The sequence below is a fragment of the Mixophyes fleayi genome, chromosome 4 (genome assembly GCF_038048845.1).
Source record: "Mixophyes fleayi isolate aMixFle1 chromosome 4, aMixFle1.hap1, whole genome shotgun sequence".
Lineage (NCBI taxonomy): Eukaryota > Metazoa > Chordata > Amphibia > Anura > Limnodynastidae > Mixophyes > Mixophyes fleayi.
The window spans coordinates 194,608,416-194,634,437 of record NC_134405.1 but is presented as its reverse complement, the minus strand read 5'-3'; the positions used below and the strand labels follow the sequence as shown (position 1 = coordinate 194,634,437).

The window sequence follows — 26,022 nt, the reverse complement described above, 5'->3', positions numbered from 1 at the left end:
TTTTTTTTTAAATAGAGGGTGAAAGTGATAGGTTAAAGAGAGCTCGTTAATTTTAGGCAATTTATTATTTGTTTACAGCTGGTGATTTACAATTTAACATACACATAGTGGACAACATATGTAGATCATTTCAGTCTACAACTGAAGATGGTCTATTTTCATTTGGATAGTGTCATTTGAACAGATCACCGTTTAACTTTGGTTCTTAATTGATTTTCCCTGCTTTGCTTCTGCTAAGGTGTAATCATGATATAAGGGGTGGTAACCATATTTCCTATGTACAAAATACTGACACAAAGAATGCTGACGTGAAAATGCCTACACTGAAAATACTGACAAGTAGGAAATGCCTAACGTGAGCGCTGAAAAAAATCCAGACAGCCTAAATACCTACATGTAAGAAATCCCAACACACATAAAATAAAGACTGTGTGATTGCCGACAATGAAAATGCTGACAGTCCCACTGCCGGAATTAAGATGGCAATACAAGCAGGTCCGACCCACCAGCTAGTTATTATTTAAAGCCTTGTTGAATTGAAATCTTACAATATTGGGTCCCATACAGAAGAAGGCATCAGATGGTAAGTATACAGGGCTTTATTATTTTGAATAAATATGTGATTGAAAAGAAGATGTTGTGATTTATTTTGAGGGTTTTATTATTTTTTTATTAAACTAATATGGTTGTAAAGAGATTTGTGTGTTTTATTTCACTTTGTGGCACTACATGGCTCAGCAAGCCCTGGGTGTCAGAGCATGGTGACATTTCTGGTTCTCCAAGTAGCAGTATGCCCAGGTTGTTGGAGCTCAGGCTGACTGGGATTTGTAGTTCCACAAAGTAAAATAGTGTTTCACTTATTCTTACATTACACACACTTTATTACCCTACACCTACTTCCTCAGGGGTTTAGGAATAGCCCTAATGCTTTTAACACTGGGCTGGGTATTTCTAGAGGGGGGGGGGGAAACCACACAATCTTTGTGGACCCCACTCCCTAGGGAATCTAGCCCTGTGCTAAACGGTCTGGGATTGGTTTGTTGTTATGGCAGGGAGATCCCTGCTGCGTATCCCCTTGCTATACTGCTACCCCCCTGGCTGGTTGGCCTACTGTCTGTTTTCATGAAATTAGGAAAGGAGGGGCCCAAGCTCCCCCCTTCCCCACAGATTTCACGGAAACCAGTAGTAGGCTGGCAGCACAAGGGTTTTTGGGGGCAGGTCGGATCCGCTCGCATTGCTGTCTTAATGCCGGCAGTGTGACTGTCTGCATTTTCATTGTTGCCAATCGCACGGTCTGTATTTTATGTGTCGGGTTTCCTTACATGTAGGTATTTAGGCTGTTGGCATTTCTTGCTTGTTGGTGTTTACAATGTTAGACATTTCCTAATTCCCAGTATTTTCAGTGTAGGCATTTTCATGTTTGTATTCTTTGTGTCAGTATTTTGTGCATAGGAAATTAGTACCCAACCTGATATAAGTCTTTATTCTCTGTAAATATTTTTTTTATTAAGTTAAGGTAGTATGAATGATGAGCAAATGTTCTAGAGTGAGAGATAAAACTTGTGGTGAGCAAAGTAGATGAGGGGAGAGGTGTAAAATAGGCTTACTACACTTGTTTAGTAGCTTTGTACTCTGTTTTTAGGCTTTGGTTTTAATGAATAAGATGAAGTAGGAGTACTTTGCCAGTTGTTAGTGTGTGTGTGTGTGTGTGTGTGTGTGTGTGTGTGTATAGTTTTAAAAGTCCCTGAGGAAGAAGTTTTAGTTTCACACATTTGGGTTAAGCCTCTTGTTATGCACAACCTTATCAAGAGAAGGTCTATGATGTCACAAGCCGGCTTCAGCATCACAAGTAATTACCCAGATTCTTGTACACTAGAAAACCACCATAGGCATAACTATTAGGAGGGTAGCCGTTGTTACAGGGTTTGCCAGGGTCCTGTGTAACTTTTGCAGTTTTTTTGCAGACACTTTTGCGGTTCTAGACTTGCCTTCCCTTCACCGCCTCCTCTGAGACCCACCTCTGGCTGGGACTTGTGCTGTGGCACGTGGAAGGGCCTTGGTCTCTGGCCTCAAGTCTACCTTTTCCGAAAGGCCTCTAGCAACTTTTACCCTGCTACGGTTGCTGATGGAGGAGGGTTCGGAGAGCTATACTACATTTGTACTGCGGTTCCACAATATGGCTAGTTTGTGTAAAATGCCTTTGACTTCATATGTGAGGAGTGGAGAAAGGTGTGGGAGCATGTGAGGAGTTTGTATGTCCCCGTGTTTGCGTGGGTTTCCTCCCAAACTCCAAAAACATACTGGTAGGTTAATTGGCTGCTAACAAATTGACCTGTGTGTGTGTTAGGGAATTTAGACTGTAAGCCCCAATGGGGAATGGACTGATGTGAGTTCTCTACAGCGCTGTGGAATTAGTGGCGCTATATAAATAATGTGGGTAGAGTGGAACTGGATATGTCAAATTCCCTCACCACTCTGCCTCTGTCACATATGCTTTGCCACTATACTCCTTGTCACAAAAGGTCCCCAACTGCCCATTATTTTATAATGTGGTGGCACAATGATTTATCCAAGACCAGCAGAGAGGTGTGTGGCATGCCTCAAGATGTATGTTTGATATGTAGCAGAACTGCATGTGAGAAAAGGACCAACACTGCACATACATCCAAGGGCACTATAGTGTCACCTCAGTCCACAGAGAGCTTGAGCTGTGTTGCCGTGACATCACAATTCATCTGCAGTCCTGAAATGTTGAGCATGTGATTCAGCATTCTAGAACTCCAAAACATAATTGCTCAGAAAGAAATGGAAGACTGATGTCACATTCAGCAGGAAGTGCAGAGTGGCTGATTGCTAGAGGACATGGGCAGTTGGCCATTTAAGGGGAGGGATTGATGGAGGTCTGATGATATTAGGAGACGTGTTTACTTGACCTAAAAAAAACATCTAAAAAATTGGGGGCATATAGGGAAAATACTTCCTGGCTTTGCATGTTCAGCAAAGATGTGCCCACCTCCTGTTATGGCCACCAGTGCCGGCATAAAGTCATAGAACAGGTAGAAGAGGTCTTCACCTTTAGCAGCCACCTTTCCCATAGAGACTGGTTGTGCTCACAGGTACTCAGATGCCCCCAGGTCTTCTGCTCAGAGTAGTATTCGTTTATGCTTACACGGTAGTGCACAGGTATAGGAGGTTGCACACGGAGTAGCGACAGGCCAGATGTCAGCGGACTGGGCAGGGCACCAGAGGATATGTCAGGTATAGGCAGAAAGGTCAAGGTCACAGGTTCAGGATAAAGGGACAGGCGTAAGATCAGGGTCAGAAGCACAGGTTCAGAGTCTAGGAACAGGCAAAGGTCATACACAGGTAATCAATCTTAGGTTAAACACCAAACACAGGAATAAATAGCAGGCAGCAGTACTGGAACAGGATGCTATAATCGGCAGTGAGGCTCAGATCTCACTGCCTTAAATAGTACTAAGAGCCAATCAGGACAGAGGAGGACAGGGCTGACAATCAGCCTCAGGAGGCAGCTAATTAATTACTAGCTAGAACTAGCATAGGTAATAACATAAACCAGGAAACGTATAAAAATATAAATGAACCAGTTTAAATCATATGAGAGCTCTCCCTGGTGTTGGAGGATGTCCCTACACCCTCCTACATCTATGTCACAAGGATAATAACAGCATAGAAACTAAAGCACGCGCCCGGCTGCTAATTCACTCCAGGATGCGGCGTACCGCCGCGGCTCGTGACACCTCCCAGGTCTAAATCTGCACACATTTTTATTTGCACATTGCAGTGTAACTGCGCCAAAGATAAGCTACACTGTAGAGACTGTAATTCCTAGGTAACTGCCAGTTTAAAGTTCCCATTTCTGGACAGTCAGACCCCAGATAATGGACAAACCTTTGGTATCATTGAGATCTGCCATTTTGAAGGTGCCACCTGTTGTCCGATTGACATTTTTCTGTGTATTCAAACTTATTCTTAACTATACCGACTAAGTTTGCTTTACATTTAACAAGAAGTACATTTATATTTAAATAAGGTATATCTGCTTGCATTTCTTTTCTATTAGATCCAGAGCTGGGGGACATGATAGAAACTTTCATATTTATCAAGGGATTGACCAAGGTACAGGAGGGAAACACTCTTCAAAGGAAGAGAGTTTAAGACATGCACTGAAACTGGAGTCAAGTAGATTCAGAGTAGAAACTACTTCACAGAAAGGATAGTGGATAAGTGGAATAGCCTCCCATCAGATGTGGTAGAGGCCAATATAGTAGTGAAACTTAAATATGTTTTGGAAAGACATAAATATATCCTTTCATAGATTAAAGGATCAAATAGGGTTTGAGGGTAAAATTAGGCAGACTAGATGGGTCAAGCGGTTCTTATCTACTTTCAAAGTCTATGTTTCTATTCTTGCTGTTAGGCGTCAGCTCAACCAACTCCTAACTGCAAAAACATTCAAGACTCTTAAATGTCTTCAACAGAGATTTTACTAGTGTATTTACACTCTTGTAACATTCCTTGTTTCTCAGAGGCTCATTCAGCTGCTCTCAATAAACACATTACAGAAGAAGAAATTTTTTAAGCTAGTTACACACTACACAGTTTTTGTCCAATAATCGGCTCAACCATCTGACATCGACCGCTCGTTTGAAAGTCGGGTCAGTGTGTGTAGTGACACGATGGTCTAAAGTCTTCCCAAATGGACGATTGTTGCCTCATTTGGTTGGTTGTACAGTTAAATATTTTCGTTTCAATCTCCTTTTCGTTGTGTAGTGTGTATAAATTTCCGACCGATCCACGACAATCCTCCTATACTTCCTCGACCTGGGGGGCGTGTGTATGTAAATTAGTGATGTCTGTACCAGTCCCACGTGGTGCGGTATCCGCACATCACTGACTAGTGTTTTGTATTGATGTATATTGCACCTGTCTGGCTGCAGACCATTACACTTGTGTAAAGCATGTGTGTTATTACCCTTTGCATCTATATTGGGAACCTATTCATATTTACCTTTTATGAACTATTAAACTTATGAAATCATATTAACCTTTATTAACTAATATTTGTAAAATGCCCAGAAAAAACCACATAGTGTTAATGCAACAGTTTTATTGCAGGAAAAAGTACAAAAATTTTATTGGAGAATATGACAAGTGAAAAAAATAGTATTGCACTTTAAAGGTGCTAGTGGTTTGTGGCAGAACAGTTCCAAACAGCATACACATTTCATTAAAATTTTTCTCAAGGTTTTTCATTTTTTTCTTGATGTCACTTGGGTTTATATTCCCTTTGATTTCTTTACCTACGAAACAAGGAAATAATTATTTTTTTTACTATTAAACTTCTATATCTGTAATCTATATCCAACACCAGAAATACTCTCATTTGCTCACCTTGCACACTGCTCGAGATCAGTTTATGTTGTGGCCCCTCTAGCACAATCACAATAATAGTGGGCTTAACCTCCATATATTCTGGAAAACGAGCACCATTTTGGTTATTATAATGGTAGAGGTATGTGCCCAAAGCATTTAGTTGTCTACACATGTTCACTAAAATACCTTTGTGTATAACTTCTTTCATATCTTGGTATTCAACATCAATTTTTTCTTGTTTGATAACAGGTGTTACATTAGTGGTACAAGTGGTAACTAAACAGGCCTTCTCACCGTTAATTCATCGTTCTGACACCAAAAAATCTATGTTACAAATCAGGCGTTTACATTGCTTTGTGTGAAACTAGAATGAAATACATAAAGTCCTTCAAACAGGTACATTACACGTGCTACTCACTTTTTTTAATGTCGTAGTCGTAATGGTCCAGTACTTTTCCCATCATCTCCACCTCTCCTGGGCTCATCGACTTTGCTCTTTGCTCTTCTTGAGCATCTCCACCACCTTAACTTTTTCAAAAAATTTTGTCCCCACCAGCACCATCTCTGACTCTGTCTCCATAGCTGCAACCCCCACTGACACCTTCTCCTCACCCGTCATCTTCTCATGTTCCTCGGCGCCAGACAGGCTCCTCTGTCATTTTATACACTCAGACATGGACGTTCGTTTCTGCTGTGGACCAATCAGCAATGATGGCCGCAGAGAATGGAGCATTGTGGGTGATGCCTATTTGTGTAAGATCTCATGAGCAGGGCCCTCTTACCTTGTGTGCTCCTTCTACTGTTCCTTCATCATCTGCACTACTTGGCCTGCTTCGCTAGCCGTTTTCCCTATTTTCTTAAGCTTCGGCCTTCTTCTTGCTGATTTCTACCATCCCTTTCACTATCTGTCAGATATAATCTGATTTGCTTTACCCTGTCACCTGTGTTTGTATATATTTGTGTATCATGTTGTGTCTTGGTTCTGTTTTCTGTATATGTAATGTATGGCGCTGTGGACCCTTTGTGGCGCCTTATAAGTCAAAGATAATAATAATAATAATAACCTCGTGCATGATGATTTTTTGCTATAACTTTAACCCGTACAGGACCATTACATACAAAGGGATTTTATGATCGTTTTTACCTGTACATTTGTTCACATATACGGTAAGTTCTTTCTGATAGGTGCATACATGAAAACTGCAGTTGCTTTTTCTTTTACTGTATTCATTGTAGGTTAAGAAATAGGAATGAATGAAGAGACAGTGTTGCCTTCTCTTTTTATGCGGTTTTAGATGTTAACTATAGTGAAAGCTCTGCCCCTTTATGCTAATATCTTTGCTATATCGTTACATGCCCCACAAATGTTGCTTCAGTGTGTACGAAATTAAAATCATTGCTCACGACAACATGGCTGTAAAAAGTTGCTAACGGGACGGCCGCTCTTCCTATTATCGTCTAAAACAAGGCTAGTGTGTATGCAGTCCATGGACCGAGCGATCGGACCATCGATCGGAAGTAAAATTGATTGGCATGAAAAGTTGGTGAAAAATTCTGTAGTGTGTACCCAGCTTTAGACAATTAAGTCTCCCAAGAAATTTGCTGCGCCAGGCCCTGATGGTTTTACTGCCTATTAATGCAACAAAAAATTGCTGAGTTTTCAATGCTTCTTAATCTTTAATAATGCAATATTGCAAGGGAAAATAAATGACTGGAACACCACTAAGGCAGGTGGTATCTTCATTCCCAAGGAAGGACGAGACCCAACATTGTGCACTAGCTATAAACCCATATCACACCTCTATAATATATTTAGTGGACTGGGTACCAGGTCCAAACTGTGGTGGAAGACTTTTTAATACTTTGTTGCAAATCCTTTGCAGTCAATTACAGCCTGAAGTCTGGAACGCATAGACATCACCAGACGCTGGGTTTCATCCCTGGTGATGCTCTGCCAGACCTCTACTGCCAATGTCTTCAGTTCCTGCTTGTTCTTGGGGCATTTTCCCTTCAGTTTTGTCTTCATCAAGTGAAATGCATGCTCAATCGGATTCATGTCACCCTCCCTCTACCCTGATCAATGCCCGAGTGAATATGGCGGAGACTAGCGGGGAATTTATAGGATCCGAGTATCGCGAGATCCGACAGCGGGATTATGACTCAGAGCCTCGGTTTCAGTTTTGCAATTGGCGGGAATACCCGGATCTGTCTCGGATCTGTCTAGGATCGGCAGTGTTCGGGTGGGCTCGGATTTCAGAAATCCGAGTGCGCTCATCTCTACATATAACCTTCATCTATTTTTTTTATCCTCTATGTGGATACTAGCAAATAGATTAGCCTTGTCCATTCTGGCTTTAGCCTACCCAGAACAAGGTGGATTTTCCCAGGCCATCAAACAGCAGTCAATACAAGTTGAACTGTTGATCTAATCTATGCATTAAATAAAGAAGCAGTTCCTGCCCTGGTGCTGTCTTTGGATGTTGAAAAGGCATTTGACAGGGTCATGTGGCATTTTATGTAATGCACTTTGAAGGAAATTGACTTTGATGGAACTTATGCGTAATTGCTGCTTTATATTATGACCCATCTGCATCAGTTCTGGCCAATGGTACCGCTTTGGCTCCTCTAACAGTCTCCAATCGTACCTAGAAAAAGCTGAAATCTGCCTACTCTTCTCTTTGCATCCATGATGAAACCCATAGCACCAAGGATTCTAAGCAATCCTAACTAAACAGGTATTATAGCTGCCTAGTGAGTACAAACTCTCCCTCTATGCAGATGATTTTACTGACCTTAAAAAAACAAAAACACTCTACGTAAAAACTCCATACATGTGGGGAATGCTCAAATTTCTAAATAAACAGACAAATCATAATATTGAGTACCTGGGTGTCTTTCTGACCAGATATTATGACCAACTCTATGAAGTCAACTTCCCAGCTCTGATAGATTCTATAAAAATAATCAGGCATTGGGACAGATTATTTATCTTATAAATAGATCTCATAGGCAGAATAACAGCTATGCAAATGAATGTTCTTCCTAGGATTTTATACTTCCAAGCAATGCCAGTCAAAATGCTGTTGCATGCATTTAAGGCACTACAGAGTCATATTGTGAGATTTATCTGGCTGGGTAGGAGGCCCCCCTTGGCCTCCGCCAGATCATCCTTCACGTCCCAGCCGCAAAGTTGGAGAACCAGCAGGGACTGCAGCTGACGCTGAAGCCTCCTGAAGTTTCTTTTCCTCTCACACGCCTGTTGTCTGCCCTTAGCCTGAAAGAAACTGTGAAACTTGCACTTGACATACTCCCACCAGTTAGACATACAAAGTAACATTTTGTCATTTTTCCAAATCACATAAGCATCCCTCAGCTCCTCCAACGCTTCTCTTTCCAGCAGAGCACAGTTTAATTTCCAGGAGCCTGGTTCGGGAGGAAAACAATGGCCCAGAATCCCCCAGAAGAGAATGGCCCTGTAGTCAGAAAAGAAGCAGGGACCCATGGCATGCCTGTTCTGTCTTACTACTCTCGGGGTAAACACAAAGTCAATCCGGGAACGGACTGAGCCATCAGGGCGGCTCCAAGTATAGAGCCAGCCACCTTCCTCTATAGGACAGTTAAAATCCCCGGCCATCACTACTGCCCTGGTGGTTATGAGCTGGGCCCGCAGGGTCTGGAAAAGCTCCAAACGCTCATTCTTACCAGGTGATGCATACACACAGATAAGCCTGATAGGCTCACCTGCCCAAGAGCCATCTACGATGAGCAATCTGCCGCAGACAAAGTCCTGAACGGATACTAGTGTGAAGAGGCTTCCCCAGATAAGTATGGCGACCCCCGCAGACTTACAGTCACTCCCCACAGACCAATAGGAGGGCCCATAAGACCACTGCCTACCCAGGTGCCTATAGGAGCTAGAGAAAGGCAAAGAACATTCTTGCAACATGTAAACATCACATTTCTGGCTGTCTAGAAAGGTCAACACAGACTGACGTCTAATCTTATCCTTCACACTCCTCACATTAATGGTAAAAAGAGAAAATTTAATCATTAATTGGGAGAAAAAAGAAAGTTAGCACAGTCAATACATTAGTTACCCTCCTTGTCCGGTGGGACTTGGTCCGGTCTGCCCCTGTCCCCATGGCGGGGTGGGAGCAGACCTCCACCTAAATCTCCTCTGTTTCGGAATCCCGACCCACCAAATCTTCCTGGGAAAGGCGGGGAGCTGCATTCGCGGTGCAGGGGGTTAGTGCTACTACACGGGAGAGAGGGGGAGGGTTGCAACAGGAGGGGGAGTGAAGGTGGGAAGAGGACGGGAGCGGGTTGGGGAGAGTGGAGGAGTCGTGACAGCAGGACAGGAGGGAGGTGCTGTCACAACAGGAGCAGGGAGGGGGAGGAGTGGGAAGGGAGGTTGGAAGGGGGGTGGGAAGAGGAGAGATGGAAGACTTCTTACCCACTCATGGCTATGGTATGGGCTTCTGTTGCTTCTTTTGGGCTGGCTTGGGCTGTAGAGCTGGGGCAGGTTCACTTTCCAGCAGTCCTTTCCCGGCTGCTGCAGCATAGGTTCTAGCTCTCTGGGGGCAGTCCCTGTAGATGTGGCTGGCCAGGCCGCAGAGGTTGCATGATGTCTTTTGTGGGCAGTCCTTGATTTCGTGCCCTGCCACTCTGCAGTTCCTGCAGGTTGAAACTTTGCAGCTTCTCGACATGTGGTCAGCTTCCCCACACTTCCTGCAGTTTCTTGGGTGATCAGCATAGTGGAGAGGACAGCAGAGCCGCCCAGGGCAAAGCATGATGGCAGGTGCTGGAGACCATTGGTTGCAGAGTCGTTTTTCCTCAGCCTGATAATGATGGACCACTTGCCTGTCCAGAAACCGTTGGCACTCAGGATATTGGAGGGGTCCTTGATCACGGAGCAGAAGCGGCTCAGTAAAGTAGCGATGTCCTTACCAGAGATGACCCTCCCTCTTCTCTCCTCTCTCTGGATGGGGCAGTTCCCCACAAAGCGGGAAAAGGGAGATTCCAGTCTTGCTGTCTTCACTGCCTCCCAGTATCTCTTGCGGATAGCTATGGAGGCGGAGGTGATGTAAAAGATCCCCTTCATTTAGTTCTGCATGCTGAGGGTTTTAGCCGTGGAGAATCCCTGACCGAGGATCATCTTCTTTCCAAAAGTTTCAGCTGTCATGTCTGGGACCCTTCCATCCACTTCCTTCAGCTTCAGGACGACGGTCTGCCTCATCCAGGGTTCCAGAGTGAGGGTTCTCTTGCCTGGGCTTCCCTTGTCCAGCAATAGCAGGGGCGGTGGAGGCAGAGGTTCCAGTCATGGGGGAAGGCTTTGGAGCGGTGGTCTTTCTTTCCTTCTTCCCAGAGGCAGGAGCAGCGGTGGAGGCAGGAGCTGCAGAGGCTGAAGCCATCTTCCTGGCTCTTCTTCCTGGGGCAGAGAGGCTTGGAAGGCTTGTCTGGAGGGCAATCTTCTACAAGGGGGCGGAGCTATGTAGATTTCTTCCCAGCGCTCAGCATCCAGCAGAGCCTCTTCCCCGGAGTCGATCGTCCTCGTCATCTTCTTGCTCCTGGTCGGGTAACATCAGGTGCAGCACTGCCTTGACAGTTCCTCACCAGTGTTAGATTGTGCTATGGAAGAGCCACAATCAGATTTCGGACCACTGGGTTTTTGACAGGAGAAGGACAGGTACACCATGCAGTAAAGTCTACATCTGTTTGAACCCTCACCAGTGTTAGATTGCCAGATAAGAACAGATACTACACTTGATCTTAGCCAAAAGGCCGAGAACTGTGAACTGTGGGGAGTGTTTTGCAAGTTCCACTAGAAGTGGGGACATTCTGAATTCCTTGCAGGAAGCATCCCTCAAACAATTAGTGAGGGAGCCCACTCGCAAAGACGCAATATTAGATTTAATACATACAAATGGTGGGTGAGTGTCACGAGCCGCGGCGGTACTCACAGCTGCAGCGGCTCGCTTACTGTGTCCACTGGCGTCCCGGCCGTCACCTTGACGACCGGGACGTCACTTCCGGATCCTGGCCGACCGTTGTTCGGAAGCTCTGTGTTCTGCGCAGCAGTTAAACAACCTGTGGCTTGAATAAACAAGCCTTGCTCTAGCCTGTGGGCTGATTAATGCTTTGGTACATTAATCATGCAGGGGGCTGTGTGTGATTCAGAGCTAGGCTCTGATTGGTGGCCACTGGTATTTAAGGCAGTGAGGTCTGCAGCCTCACTGCCGGTTATAGCTTCTGTTTGCCAGTCTGCCGACCTGCTCTGTGCCTTGTTCCTGTCTGTTGGAAATTCTACTGATTACCCGTGTATGACCTCTTGCCTGGATTTGGACTCTGCCTGTGTTTCTCGTGACCTTGACCTCTGGCTTGAATACCGACCTCCCTGTCTGCTCGTGACCCCTGACCTCGGCTTGTTTATCAGATCTGCTATCTGCTGCTGGCCTTTGACCTCTGCTTGGACTCCACTCCGCTTGCCTGGGTTCTCCCCAGCCGTTACACACCTCACAACCCTCTGTCAGTCTGCAGCCCAGCCTGTCCCCACCATCAGGGGCTCCAGTGAACACCTGACTGGCAGAGTACACTCCGGGTTGTGTTGTGCCGGCTGGCGGGGTTCCTAACAGTGAGAACCTGGGATCCAGCAACCATCAAGCAGTATGCTTTAGTATAAAGACAGAGACTGACTCATCCCACGCAAAAAAAGTGTTAGATTTTAAGAAGGCTTTATAGAGATGAGAAAATGTGTAAGTGACTCTTTGGCAGAGTGGAAGAACCTGAAAGGAGTGCAGGAGAGGTGGGAAAAATTAAAAAATTGCAATACTAAAAACGACAGATCTTTGTATCAAAAGGGTTAGGAAAAGCACAAGGAGAAAGAAGCCAGTGGGGTTTGCAAAAGATGTAGCAAGTTTTCTAAAAGCAAAAAAGATGGTCTTTAGGAAATATAAACAAAACTAAGAATAATTATCTTGTTAGATAGAAGGAGGCTAAGAAGCTAATCAGATATGCAAAGGCACAAGGTGAATAGAAAATGGCCCAGTCAGTAGGTTAAGGTTGCAAACATGTTTTTAAGTATATAAGTGAAAGGAGAAAAACAAAAAGTGGAATAATAAGACTCAGGGCCGTAACTAGGGCTGTGCGATAGGGGCGACTGCCCAGGGCGCAGTGCTGCAGGGGGGCGCAGTTTAGAAATATTTTAGGTTAATTTGGTTAAAATTGAGGGCTACGGGGGCGGCATTTGTCTTTCTCGTCCCAGGCGCTAGAATTCTAAGTTATGGCTCTGATAAGACTGAATACAGAGTGTAAGAGGGAGACAAGGTAATAGCAGATTATCTTAATCATTATTTTTGCTCAGTATTCACTAAAAGACAGGAGAAGGGACCACAGTTAAGTTGCAAGTATTTTCATAAAAAATAAGCAGATAGTACATTTTACAGAGGAGAAGGTCCTTACAAAATTCTCAAAACTTAAAGGATAAATCAATGGGGCCAGATGGGATACATCAAATGATATTAAAAGAGTTTAAAGGGGTGCTGGTAACACCATTAACAGAAATATTCAACCAGTCGCTTGCTACAGGAGTAATTCTAGAGGACCGGAAAAGAGCAAATGTAATCCCATTGCACAAAAATGGAAGCAATGAAGAGGCAAACAACTACAGACCAGTTAGCCTTACATCAGTAGTATGGAAACTGATAGAGACATTCTTAAAAGACAGAGTTGTAAAATATCTCAAATCCAGTTACTTACAGGATCGTAAACAGCATGGATTTACTGGGTTGTTGTGTTAAACAAATCTTATTGACTTTTTTAACTAAACGACTGAAGTAATAGATCAAAGGGGATGGGGGTGTAGATGTTGCTTATCTAGACTTTAGTAAGGATTTTGACAATGTTCCACATCACAGACTGATAAATAAACTTGAAAGGCACTACTCCTATTGATCTATAACCTGTCTATTTACTAAAGTTTTCATCTGCACATAAGGTCTTCATGGTGTATGACTAATAAACCTGGTGATTTGCAATGCTGATTCTGAGTCTTGATTCTGACAAGTTGCTATGCTAAAACAGAACTCCGCCCTACCGCATCACTTTCTTACACACATGCTGCTCCTCCCTGTAGCATAACATAACATAGCGTCCCATTAATATTTTTTTCTTCACATCTCCGCCCCTCGCAGATTTGCAACCGCGCCCCCGGATCCAGTGCCTGGAGTGTGGTCCCGGAAGGAAGCGGCTCACTAGCAGCCTAAACCTAGATAACTGCCCCGACTGGGGGATTGTGTAATGCGGCGGCCGGCGTCACGGCTTGTGCTGGTGTGCTTGGTCTGTGGCTTTTGCTCGCTGCTGTACGCGCTCACCCAGAGAGGGAGCGGGGACACCCAGGCACAGGAGCTCCCAGACGCCTCTTCGCGAGTGCGGCACAGGTAACCACTCTCCTCACGAGGGCGTGTAATAACATATTTACGGTTGTAGCTGTGCTCAAGCTTCTACCCTGTACCATAAATAACAGAGATACCTCTATGATGAGGCAATTGTCTCACGTAACACGTCTTCTAAAGGATAGCAAAGTTAGTGAGTAACTTAAAAAAAATCTAAGTTTTCACAATGAAAAAGTGTATTTTTCTTTCTAGGCAAGTCTGACGCTGAACACTTACAATGATTGTATTTTAAAGTGCACACAAGAATGTTTATGGTACCTCATATAAGTAATGAGATGGCCATTAGCCTGACAAGTGTTATGTAATTTAGAAAATATTTCATTTGTGAGGTAAGCATTGTAGTACCACTTATGTGGAATTTCATACTGTTATTTCTGGGTGCAGCTCCAGGTGGAAGCATAAGTCATTAATTAGTTTGGTGTATTTTCCAGACTTCAGCAGCACAATATTTAAAAGGGAATTCAGTTGACAGCTCACAAGTAACATGGCAGCTCTAAGAGCCACCAGCAGGAATCTGCGTTAAAATTAACATACTAATGGTAATAGTGAGTAGGCAGTGTTACTCTCACATGTAATGTGGTCAATTGAATTCTCCCTTAATGTTTAAAATATGGACTAATTAATGTTTCAGTCCCTCATGAGCAGGCGCGGGCTGGCAGGTTTCAGCCCGGGGGGCGCACAGGCGGCCTCATCACATGACACGCGATGCGGCCACGTCATAATCATTACATGCGTGTCATGTAATGCGGCCGCCTGTGCGCTGACGCGGCGCAATGCGGCCGCATGTAATAAGCTATTATTGCATCCACTGGGGGGTGGGGGGAGGCGGCCGGCCTGAACAGCTATTAGATTGAGCGGCCCGGGGGCCCGCTGCACCCCGGTCCAGCACACTGACTAATATAATTGTGCAGTGTGTTGTAATGCTATGCATGGGAGGTCTCATTGCTGGTAACCAATTATAGTGCTGTCAATGTGCAGTTTCTTTGCCTATCAGATAGTATGTACTACTTGTTAGAATTCTGACAGTTGCTGTCCTTGTAAAACGCTAACCATAAAGATTTTTTGCCAGATTAATATAAAATTCTGTACAGTCGTGGCTAAAGGTTTAGAGAATTACACAAGTATTGGTTTTAACAAAGTTGGCTGGTCAGTATACCTTAGCAATATCTGACATAAAGGTCTAAAAAAACTGAAGTAAAATTACAAGCATTTCATAAGTGTCAAAGACTTTTATTAACAATTACATTCAGTTTATGCAAAGAGTCATTATTTGCAGTGTTGACCCTTCTTTTTGAAGACCTCAGCAATTCCCCCTGGCATGATGTCAATTAACTTCTGGACCACATACTGACAGATGGCCGCCCATTCTTGCATAATCAATTCTTAGAGTTTGTCATAATCTGCGGGTTTTTGTTTGTCCACCCGCCTCTTGAGGATTGACCACAAGTTCTAAATGGGATTAAGGTCTGGGGAGTTTCCTGGCCATGGCCCCAAAACTTAAATGTTTTGATCTGCGAGCCCCTTGGTTATCACTTTGCCTTATGGCAGGATGCTCCATCATACCGGAAAAGGCATTGTTCATCACCAAACTCTTCTTGGATGTTTGGGAGAAGTTGCTCTTGGAGGATGTTTTGGCACCATTCTGTATTCATGGCTGTTCTTAGGCAAAATTGTGAGTGAGTCCACTCCCTTGGCAGAGGAGCAACCCCACACATGAATGGTCTCCGTATGCTTTACTGTTGACATGACACAGGACTGATGGTAGCGCTCACCTTTCCTTCTCCGGGCAAGCATTTTTCCAGATGCCCCAAACAATCTGAAAGTGGATTCATCAGAGAAAATTACTTTACCCCAGTCCTCAGCAGTCCAATCCCTGTACCTTTTGCAGAATATCTGTCTGTCCCTAATGTTTTTCCTGGAGAGAAGTGACTTCTTTGCTGGCCTTCTTGACACAGGCCATCTTCCAAAAGTCTTTGCCTCACTGTGCATGTAGATGCATTCACACCTGCCTATTTTCATTCCTGAGCAAGCTCTGCACTGGTGGTTCCCCGATCCCGCAGCTGAATCAACTTTAGGAGACGGTCCTGGCGCTTGCTAGATGTTCTTGGGCACCCTGAAGCCTTCTTCACCTTCTTTACAACTATTGAACCTCTCACCTTGAAGTTCTTGATGATCCGATAAATGGTTGATTTAGGTGAAATCTTACTAGCAGCAATATCCTTGCCTGTGAAGCCCTTTTTTGTGCAAAGCAATGATGACTGCACATGTTTCCTTCAGGTAACCATGGTTAACAGAGGAAGAACAATGATTTCAAGCACCTTCCTCCTTTTTAAAGCTTCCAGTCTGTTATTCTAACTCAATCAGCATGGCAGAGTGATCTCCAGCCTTGTCCTCATCAACACTTTCACTTGTATTAACGAGAGAATCACTGACCTGATGTCAGCTAGTCCTTCTGCGGCAGGGCTGAAATGCAGTGGAAATGTTTTTGGGATAAAGTTCATTGTCATGGCAAAGAGGGACTTTGAAATTAATTGCAGTTCATCTGATCACTCTTCATGACATTCTGGAGTATATGCAAATTGCCATCATAAAAACTGAGGCAGCAGACTTTGTGAAAAATATGTAATTTTCAAAACTTTTGGCCATGACTGTACATAGGAAACAATGTTTTTTTTAGAAACCTCTTGTAACATCATTAGTAGGGTTCTAGATGTGTGCCTTAATGACTCGGGCCTTTAACTCTTAGGGGTAAATTTATAAAACGGAGTTTCTGGTGGTTTGAAAAGTGAAGATGTTGTCTATCGCAACCAATCTGATTCTATATATCACATGTAGAATGTACTAAATAGATAATAACTAGAATCTGATTGGTTGCGATATGCAAGATCTCCACTTTTCAAACCCGCCGGAATATCGCAGATTAATAAATTTACCCATTAGAATAAATCTCCAAACATATTTATGGGGCTGCACTAACAGTATAAGTAACGGGTATAATTTTCTGTAATATACAAAAATAAAAAAATTAAAGAAATGATGCAATATGCTCCTAAATGACAGTACAATTTGTCCTTAAAAAAAACCCAATTAATCTGCTAGTCTATAAAATGTTATTTCTGGAAAAAGTGATTTTTAGAGAAAATGGGCTGAAGCACATGTCGTGGAGTTAAGCAAATTTATTTTTTTGTCAGTATTCATTAAGCCATGAGTTAAAGTGTGTAGAAATGGCCTATTCAGAACATTAAATGTTACTTGTTTATCAGGAGAAGGTACAGATTTAGGAGGCATACGCCTCTTACACCGATAGCACTCACTCACAGTTGCTAAAAGGTACTTGGTTCAGTAATTGACTGACCACAATTTCAAGTAAAAATAAATTAAAAAAAAACCAAAAAAAGGGATACCAGTGCCTGATTCCTACCTATGCAAATGATAAATGAATAAATGTAAACAACAAAAAATATAGTAAAAAAAATAAGCAGAAAATATATAAGGAGACATCACTAAGACCACATATCAATAAGATTACTAGATACTTATGAAATATAAAAGATAAACATCTTACAATAAACTATATTGCCTATAAAGATAAATATAACACAGCCACCTTCAGTGTATACTGATGTCTTTATAAGCAGCTCTTAAAATAGGATCTATCATCGCCGATCGTTGAAAAACTAGTCGCTTTTAAGAACAGAGTGTATCCTGCAATCAAGAGTGGGGATTCTTCAGAGGATGTGTAGAACTATAACCCAATATAGATGAAAATAAACGTAGGACAGAAGTGCCGTGCCTCAGAATCAAACTGATATAATTTGATATGTAGCGTCTTATATGGATAGACTTCACAATAGCTGAAATACAGGACACACAAACAATTTCCAGAAATGGCAGATGACATAAAGTGACCATACAGTATGGGGATCACCCTTCTTAGAAAGTGGCGTTCCTGCGTGCGTTTCAGTCCAGTTTGAAAAAATAAATATGTTCCTTAATCAGGCCCTGAAATGGGAGATGTAATGCAGTTAAATGGCAGGTCTAAAGAAACTGAGGTATTTGAAATTGGAGCCCCTACGGACAATTTAAGAACAAAGTTGGATGAAACTATACAATACCAGCAGGAATTATAAGATAACCTCAAAGCATTCCATCAGGATCTTCAATAAATAAGTTAAGCAGGAAGAAATGAAGAACAGAGCTCATTGGAATAATCTACATATTAAGAATATTCCATAATCTATCAAATCCCCACTCCACTAGAGCCTTTTCTGGTGAGTTGTTTTTTTTTTTTCAATAATTCTTGCCAGACCCTTCCCTAGAGCATCTTCTAATAGATTAGGCTCATTGACCTTTGAAACCATGACCTCAGACTTCTGCACCTCCTAAGGGATGTCGTCCTTCGAGCACACACTTTTAAGACTAAAGAAATTTTTAGCGAGGCCTGCAATATGGACAAATGACTATTGACTTAAAGTTGTATAAGACTAGATTCATATTCCAATTTATCGGGTTATAAAATAAAATAAACTATACTGAATTGGCTTTGCACATTTACATTACACACACACACATTAATCTTAGCCCAAAATTGAGTTCAATTGGAAAACCAGGACATTAAAATATTTGGGTGTTTTATATAACAAGTTATTGTGTCCACAATATAAAGATACCTCCACTTTTCACCCAAAAATAACTTCAGACATGGAGACAGTAGTTGAAATCTTGATCAAAAAATACTTAATTCTGGCAGTACCAGTAGATTGCAGCCCACCTCTCCTGGGATTTCATCCACCCTAATCCCCAAATCCCAAAATACAAATCACACGAATGAAAATGTGTTGGCGCTAGTGATTTAACACAAACTATGTGAACCTGATCACAAACTCCTCAGATAAATAATACTTATCATAAATTTCTTTGATTGAAACAATCCCAATTCACCCTTTGTTTCAGATTCTTAATCATACTGAACTTCAGAACTTTAATCTCTTGTAAACTACAAAAATATAAAGCAAAAATGTGTAATAGACATTACTTTTGTGCTTCGTCTACAGTAGATGAAGTTCATAGCAAGCCTTCTCATTATTTAAGACATTTACTAAAGAGTAGTTGTATATACACCTATAGCAAGATTTATTTGAGTGTATCCTCAAGGTAACAATATTCTCTTTTTTTTTCTTTTTCCCCCCCTAACATGTTTCAATGTTAGTTTAGTAACGGTAAAGAAAAATATACAGTGTAATTTGGAACAACAAATCAAAACACCACTGTGAAACACACTGCTATGGAAAAATAATTAAAATCCCAACAGTTTTACAAGTGTATAATAGCAATAGTGTGTTTATATTAACAAACACCTCCAAACCACCTCTGTGTTTAATCCCCTCTGGGTAAGCACTAATGCGGACTTATTTCTCTGAGAATATGAAAATATCTCTAAGCTCCTTCCACTAGACAAAAAAGTTCCATTACATTTTTATTACTCATTAAAAATGACATTAAAAACACTTCTTAAAACAAATGATTACATGTACAAATTCTCTTGTACATCGAACTTTGGATGAGAAAACGACGGCCTATCGAATTGAAGATGTTTAAATATATAAAGGAAAACCCTTTTGATGAAAACTCTGGGAAGCAGTTGATCACTTTGAATTATCTGGAATAATGGCTTGATCCTCCACATGTGCAGCCCTTGCCAACTTATTTAAATTAAAAAATCTCTGGTTTGGAAGGATAGAAAGATTAATTTAGAGATCCTACTCCTTTTGAAGCTACTTTGCTAGTATTTACTCATCACAAATGGTATTATATCTGTGCTACATAGTAAGCTATGCTCTTTTAATCTGGAACCATTAATGAAACCTGAATCTGATTGGATGTAAGATTTTGGCCTTCCACCAAATGAGTTCTCTTGGAAGATTTAGCAACTTCTTATCTAATGATTAGCCATTTCCATACTAATTAAGGAACATTCTTATAAAAATTTACTCAATACTCAATGTGATACATGGTTCCAAATATATTAAACAAAATCTTTCCATCTGCTTCTCTGTTGGCGAGGTTGCGGCCAAAGACCTAGTCCAAATATTTCTATCTTTTTGTTGGACGTTAAAAAATCTATTTGATGGCAGATTACAAACTGATGTCACGATAAACCCTTGGCCTGCCCATTCCTCACTTACCTATAAACTCAATTAACATTCCATCTTCTCCAGGCTGCTAGGACTTCTGTAGAGAGCTTTTAGAAACAACCCTTACTCCTATAAAGAAAGTAAAAAAAAAAAAAAGGGATTTATAGCTGAAATATAAGAAGTTACCCACTGTATATATAGCAAAGGTGACACATTTAACCAAGTATGGAACCATGGTTTACTGGCGACTTACAATATAACTTGTTGGTACATAACCATTTTTTCAGACTGTGTTGCTTCCTATCCTTTCCCTGCATTATTTTAATCTTCCTCCCCCACATTTTTTTTACATTTTGTTTCTGTTTCCCTTATATCATTTCATACATTCCATAAACCAAGAAAATATCAAATCAATACAAAATTGCTTATGCTGTTTGAAATTGTTTTTAATTTTCTATACTGTTCACAATTTTAGATGCTGATCTTGAAAGAAAAACATTGATACAAAAAAACAAATTATGAAAGGTTTAACTTTTATGGGCCTGTAAGTTTGTCACTTATAGTAACGGTAATTACATTACTACAAATTTTTCACACTTTGTGTGAGATGAGAAAAGTGCTATTTCAATTGTAAAAAATTACTAGTCATAGCTCTGTTTGATGAACTAACTATACTGTAGCCAACCAAGCAATTGCTATAATGTTTACTTACCTTCTATGAAGGTGTCACATCACTGATTGGTAAATCGGAACAATTTAGTCCAAGCTCTCAATCTATACCCTGACCACATCCATTTTCCAATAATGCCACATCCATTTGTCAGTAGTCTGTGCCCTTTGTGGCCTCTGAAAATCTGTGTTGTTTGGACAGATTGTTTATCATCTCTTACCCATAATTGCTTTCATGTCCATAGATTGTAAGCTTGTGGGCAGGGCCGCTTTACCTTTCTGTCTGCAGTGTTCTCCCAAGAAAATTTTGCCAGTCAGGGGGCATTTAAGAAGTAGCTGGATGGGGAAAGTTGTAATACTTTGCAATAATATTGAACAAATTCAGAGGTTATTGCCCATACCTGCCAGGACTGGTCAGATTGTTGGTCAGTGGTCTAACACACACTGCTGGCTGTTCACATAGTGCCTGTTCTAATAGGAGAAACAATGGTTTATTCTATTATAATAAGACTATTAGACTCCAAGAGCCAGGTGGCCTGGTGAAACCCAGGAAATAGGTGCTGAGAACACTGTGTCTGTATTACTCAGTATTGTTTTATAGCTGTTTGTTCCCAATTGTAAAGCGGTACGGAATTCGCTTGTGCTATATAAATAAATGATGAAGTGTGAGAATTGCCTCACAAAATATCTCTCCTATTTTTCTCTCCTCTCTCCCTTCTCTTATGCAAAAGTTTTTCTTTTTGTCCAAACACATGTTCTAACAGGAGGATCATAATTGCACGTCATCAGGTATTCTTAGCTAAATCTGGGCTAGGCACACTTGTGTGTCTTGTTTGTCGCCAAATTGTAAAAACAAGCCTTCGTTTCCTGGGACAAGATATTTGTGCATTTCAAGGCAGACCTGAAATCACACCAAATTAAGTGTACACCCATTTTCTGAAACATGTTATAAACAGCGAAATTTGGTATTACATCCATGTATATCATAGCAGAACAAATAGGGGCATTTACAGATACAAAAGCGCAGTAAACATTGCACACACTTGCCACCTCTCAGTTTACTTATACATGCTCCTGTTGGCCGAATATGCTGCCTGTCCAAGGAATGATGACCCTGGAATATCTTTGCTCCTGTAAGCTTGTCCCTTTTGTCAGATAGGAAGTAACAATGTGCTGACAGGGTGGAGCATAGAGAAGCAAACTAAGTGATGGGTGTGTGCAAGACGGCAGCCTGAACATAGGGCCTCAGGTAGGTAATATTTTGGGACTGGTTTTACTTGGATAGGATAATCCAGCCAATAATAAGTTTTCAGTTTTGAGGGAAATTATCCTTTTAATGGAGGTGCAGCTTTACCTGTCACAGATATTTGTATTCAAAAAGCTTTACAGTCTCACCTTGACTCTCACCTGAAATTAACTGGTTGAAAAATAACTGGACTGCATGTGGCATGTACAAAAGTTTATGGCAACCTTTCTCATCATTTAATTTAAAAACAAACACTGACCTTTTATTACCTTAACCCTGGACTCCTCTAATCAACTTAAACAGCTGATGGCTTGAAAATGAAAAGGTGACTGTTATAATGCAAGGGACGGCTATAAAATTATAATACTTCCAGCTTGGGATTTCTGTTTTTGTAAACGTCAGTCAGAAATTGAATAGAAGGGAAACTGTTCCACAAGGAAAAGTGGGAAATTCCTAAAACAAGACTCTCCACTAACTAAGATAAATGCTTGGGAGCTGCGGTAACACATGAGATGTGAAGGCTGGATACATACTACAGTGTTTTAAGCCACGTTTTGGGTCAATCAAGCGATCAACGATCATTCGGGCCGCTATTGCAGTTTGTACGCTCCAGTGATGAATGAGGATCATTCAATTTTTTTTTGTTTTGTTTGCTTTTCAGTCGTTGGTACAATTGTTGTAGATAACACATTGGTCAGAAAACTTTGTAGTGTGTACCCAGCCTTATTACCAACTGATTGTGTACCCAAATCTTTGCACATGCCACATTGACTGTTTTTTGTTATGGTTTTTAAATTTTCCGTTCAGCAAATACATAGTGATTTTGCACAAATAGGTCATTGTTACATTTGTGCCCTGCCGAAATTGTGTTAACCTCTTTGTTAGAGATTAAGTGAAGTACCATGCGTTGCCATAGAAAAGCATTAGGCAGCAGGCATATATATCACTTGTGGAAGCATTTCTGTCCCTATAAAGTGGGATACTTACATAAATTTAAAGTTTTTTAAAAAATTATTCACTAGAAGGATATTCCAGGTTTTTTAAATTAATGCATTGAAAAATAAACATCAGTCTCGTTTAGGTGTAAACCATTCCTGAGTATGACAGGGTTAATGGCGTGTTTTACTTGGTACTGCAGCATTTTTATGGCTACAACCATTTTTCTTAAAACCACAATTTTTTTAATTATATCTTATTCTGTCAGGTGTAAGGATTTCTCTGTCTCTTTCTGGAATCCCTATTGGATGCTGCCTACTGGTGTATGTGGAAAGGACTGCTTGTGGGAAGCTGCTTTTAGGTAGGACATGTTGGTTTTATGGATCAAATATCAAAATAGTTGCTGATTAAATTGGTTTACTTTGCAAAATAAAGATATATATTTGTAACCCCTTCTAGTGTTCATTTTAATTAGGATCTGTAAATTCCACTTTTAAAGTATTTCTACTACCTAATTTAAAGGAGGTGATTTGCTCGGAGTTCTATTAGCCTCTGTTGTCTGCTCTGCCCATTCCTACTAGATTGTAAACCCTCATAACCAGGGAACTCCTTACCTGGTCTTGACGGCTGCACTTTTTTCTGTATATCTTGTTTTTTTTTATTTTGTATGTACTGTTTTCCGCACTGTCCGGCGCTGCATAGCACTGCGGTTTCTTACAAAACGGCAACGATACAAATAACAACAATCAAATATAAGCATTCGCTCATGCATGCTAGATCCAAATGTGTTTTTTCTTTTTATATTTTTTTTATAATATTTTCATTGTTGCATAACCAGGGATACTGACATGAAGCTGTGTTTGTGGTATTGGGAGATGGCACTGTTACGATGAAATGAGACCCTTTTCTCTGGAGACAGAATACTAGGGTCTGTTATATAATCGTGTGTTTTTGTTGCTTTTTATGCACTTTTTGTGTTTTTTTCTATTGATCACTCCTGGTATATTCATGTTCTCAGCTTGCATACTTGCCTCTATCCTGGTCCTCTCTCCATCCAGAATTTTTCATACGTCGTTTACTAAACAATCACCTCATTCTTCCTCCTGTAGTCACTGGCTGAAGAACATGTCACAGCAGGAATAAAGGAATGGCGAGATACTTCCTCTTGCAACTTCTATATTCTATTTGGCAATTACCAGCACGCTCATCATACAGTGGCTTGTAGGAAGTTCACAATGATTGGTTTGTTAATTGCAGGCAGCTTCTTAGTAACTGTATGTGGAGTGCAAGTATTTGGGAGGTAGCATGGCTTATAGGAGAGAAATGTTGGTTGAAGTAGCTAATGTGCATGGCAACTGTATTGGCATAATTGGATGGAACGCCCTTGGTCGTATCAATAAACCATATAGACATAGTAGAAAAATCCTTAATAAACCACCAAAGGAGTTCTGCTATCACATCAGTTATATGCATCTCCACCAAAGTAATAGAAATGTGATTATCGGAGTACTCCACATCAAAATAAAAATAAACTTCTTTGCACAATTTTAGGAAACAAATTAATTGAACAAATACACATGACTTAATCGCTTCAGTAGCACTATAGCTTTTTAAAAATACCAGACATTTACTTATTTACCAGATATCCAGGCAGTGCCCTATACAGATTAGTGCTTGAACCTGCTACGAAGATATTTTGTCTTTGATCAGTTTTACATATGCTGTGCCAAAGACTGCTGTTGTAGCCTGATTCCATTAAACCACATATGAAACCCCAGCAAACTGATATCTGGTAATTTTTTCTTATCTTAAATATATTTTGAATTTAGATATTGTGCCAGGTGAAAGAAAGATTAATTTGGAGTAGTTTTAACTAAATTAGATGGGTAAATTGGGAGGGAAGCTTATTTAGTAGTATTGATCTTATAATGTGTTAAGTTTGCAAATCAAAGAAAAGATTCAGAAGAATTTTTTTTTATTTTATTTTTTTGACAGTAATATATTCTTCAAACAGAAGGACATTGCACTTCTGTAACCATGAGATATACACATTAAACCTAATATAGCTTGCAGACAGTTCCAAAGTGATGGCAACTCTGTCTCCTCCCATTTGGAGTTAATATAGCAGAAGATCTGAGGTCCCAGCTTAGCCTTGGTTGTGGAAGAGAAGGTAGCAGTTAATCAACCTGATTATTACTCTCCGAGAGTAGAATTGGATGTATAGATCTTAATCTAGATCTTAATCTGTTTTATCATAGATCTTAATATCTATGTTAAGAAGGGAGATGGGTCAATAACTCCCACAAATTCAGGATATTTGCCTTCTTCGAGGATGACTGTTAAATAAACTTCTATATTGAGCTGGGGAAAAAAAGACTGTTAAATAAACTTCTATATTGAGCTGGGGAAAAAAATCCTATATAGCACTTTATTCCTATAAATTTGATGGTGAGGTTCTAACATTGAGGCAAATTTCTTTTGTTCTTTCTTTTTAAATATAATTTGTTGAAGTCTTTTTTAAGTTAAGTTTTGTGTATGGAAAAAAGACATTGCTAAAAACATAGCAGTGTGCAAAGCCAACCAAACAGTATTGCATAACAAAACAAACAATTGCATCAACATGGTAGTGGTTAAAATCGCAGGTATCCAGAATCTTATAACATCCATTAGACATCAACTACCTGAGGAGCAGTGTGTAAGAGAAGGAAGTGGAGGACAGGAGGAAAAGTTAGGGAAATGAAGACATATGTCCAGATCGATGCTATCAACAAACATAGCTAGGCGTCCAACATGAGCAATATAAGAGTAATAGGTTAAACCATGAACTTGTAATAAGATAGCCAGGTGTAGCCTGAAATTGAACATGTCAGTCATGGAGTATACTTGTGATAAACTTGCATCAAAAAGTTTGCCAAATTCTACTAGCTGCGTGGATGTCAGGGTGTTTTCAGTTCGGAGCTACTACGCATTTAGCGGCATTAAGAGTGTGTCCAATCATATACTAGTCTGCGTCCAGAATGGAACAGGGTAAAAGATAAGTTTGATGAACAGAAAAGTAGCGTCAGGTTCGGGAGTTTGCAGATTAGGTCATATATAAGTCATGAATACAGCCCTAGAAACGCACAATCATAGGGCATGTCCACCAAATATGACTAAAAGAGCTGTCTTGACCGCAATTTCTTCTGGAAGA

General features: G+C 40.9%; 1 protein-coding gene, 1 long non-coding RNA gene and 1 pseudogene across 3 annotated transcripts in view; 1 reads left to right on the top strand and 2 right to left on the bottom strand.

Moving 5' to 3' along the window:
- Positions 1-5,142: 5,142 nt before the first annotated feature.
- LOC142150042 (uncharacterized) lies at positions 5,143-5,680 on the bottom strand. The gene is made up of 3 exons (XR_012690987.1): positions 5,584-5,680; positions 5,416-5,496; positions 5,143-5,324 (listed from the first exon to the last, which is right to left on the bottom strand). It is a non-coding gene; the product is annotated as an uncharacterized LOC142150042 (long non-coding RNA).
- Positions 5,681-11,078: 5,398 nt separating this feature from the next.
- On the bottom strand, positions 11,079-11,190 carry LOC142155743 (U2 spliceosomal RNA; annotated as a pseudogene).
- Positions 11,191-13,597: 2,407 nt separating this feature from the next.
- The window catches only part of GXYLT1 (glucoside xylosyltransferase 1), a 53,199-nt gene continuing 40,774 nt past the window's right edge, over positions 13,598-26,022 (top strand). The window contains exons 1-2 of one of the 2 annotated variants that reach the window (XM_075209059.1): positions 13,598-13,832; positions 23,101-23,193. In XM_075209059.1, the coding sequence (XP_075065160.1) occupies positions 13,693-13,832; positions 23,101-23,193 (233 nt within the window). In that variant the 5' untranslated portion in view covers positions 13,598-13,692. The remainder of the gene's footprint in view (positions 13,833-23,100; positions 23,194-26,022) is intronic. The other variant, XM_075209060.1, reaches the window with a different exon arrangement.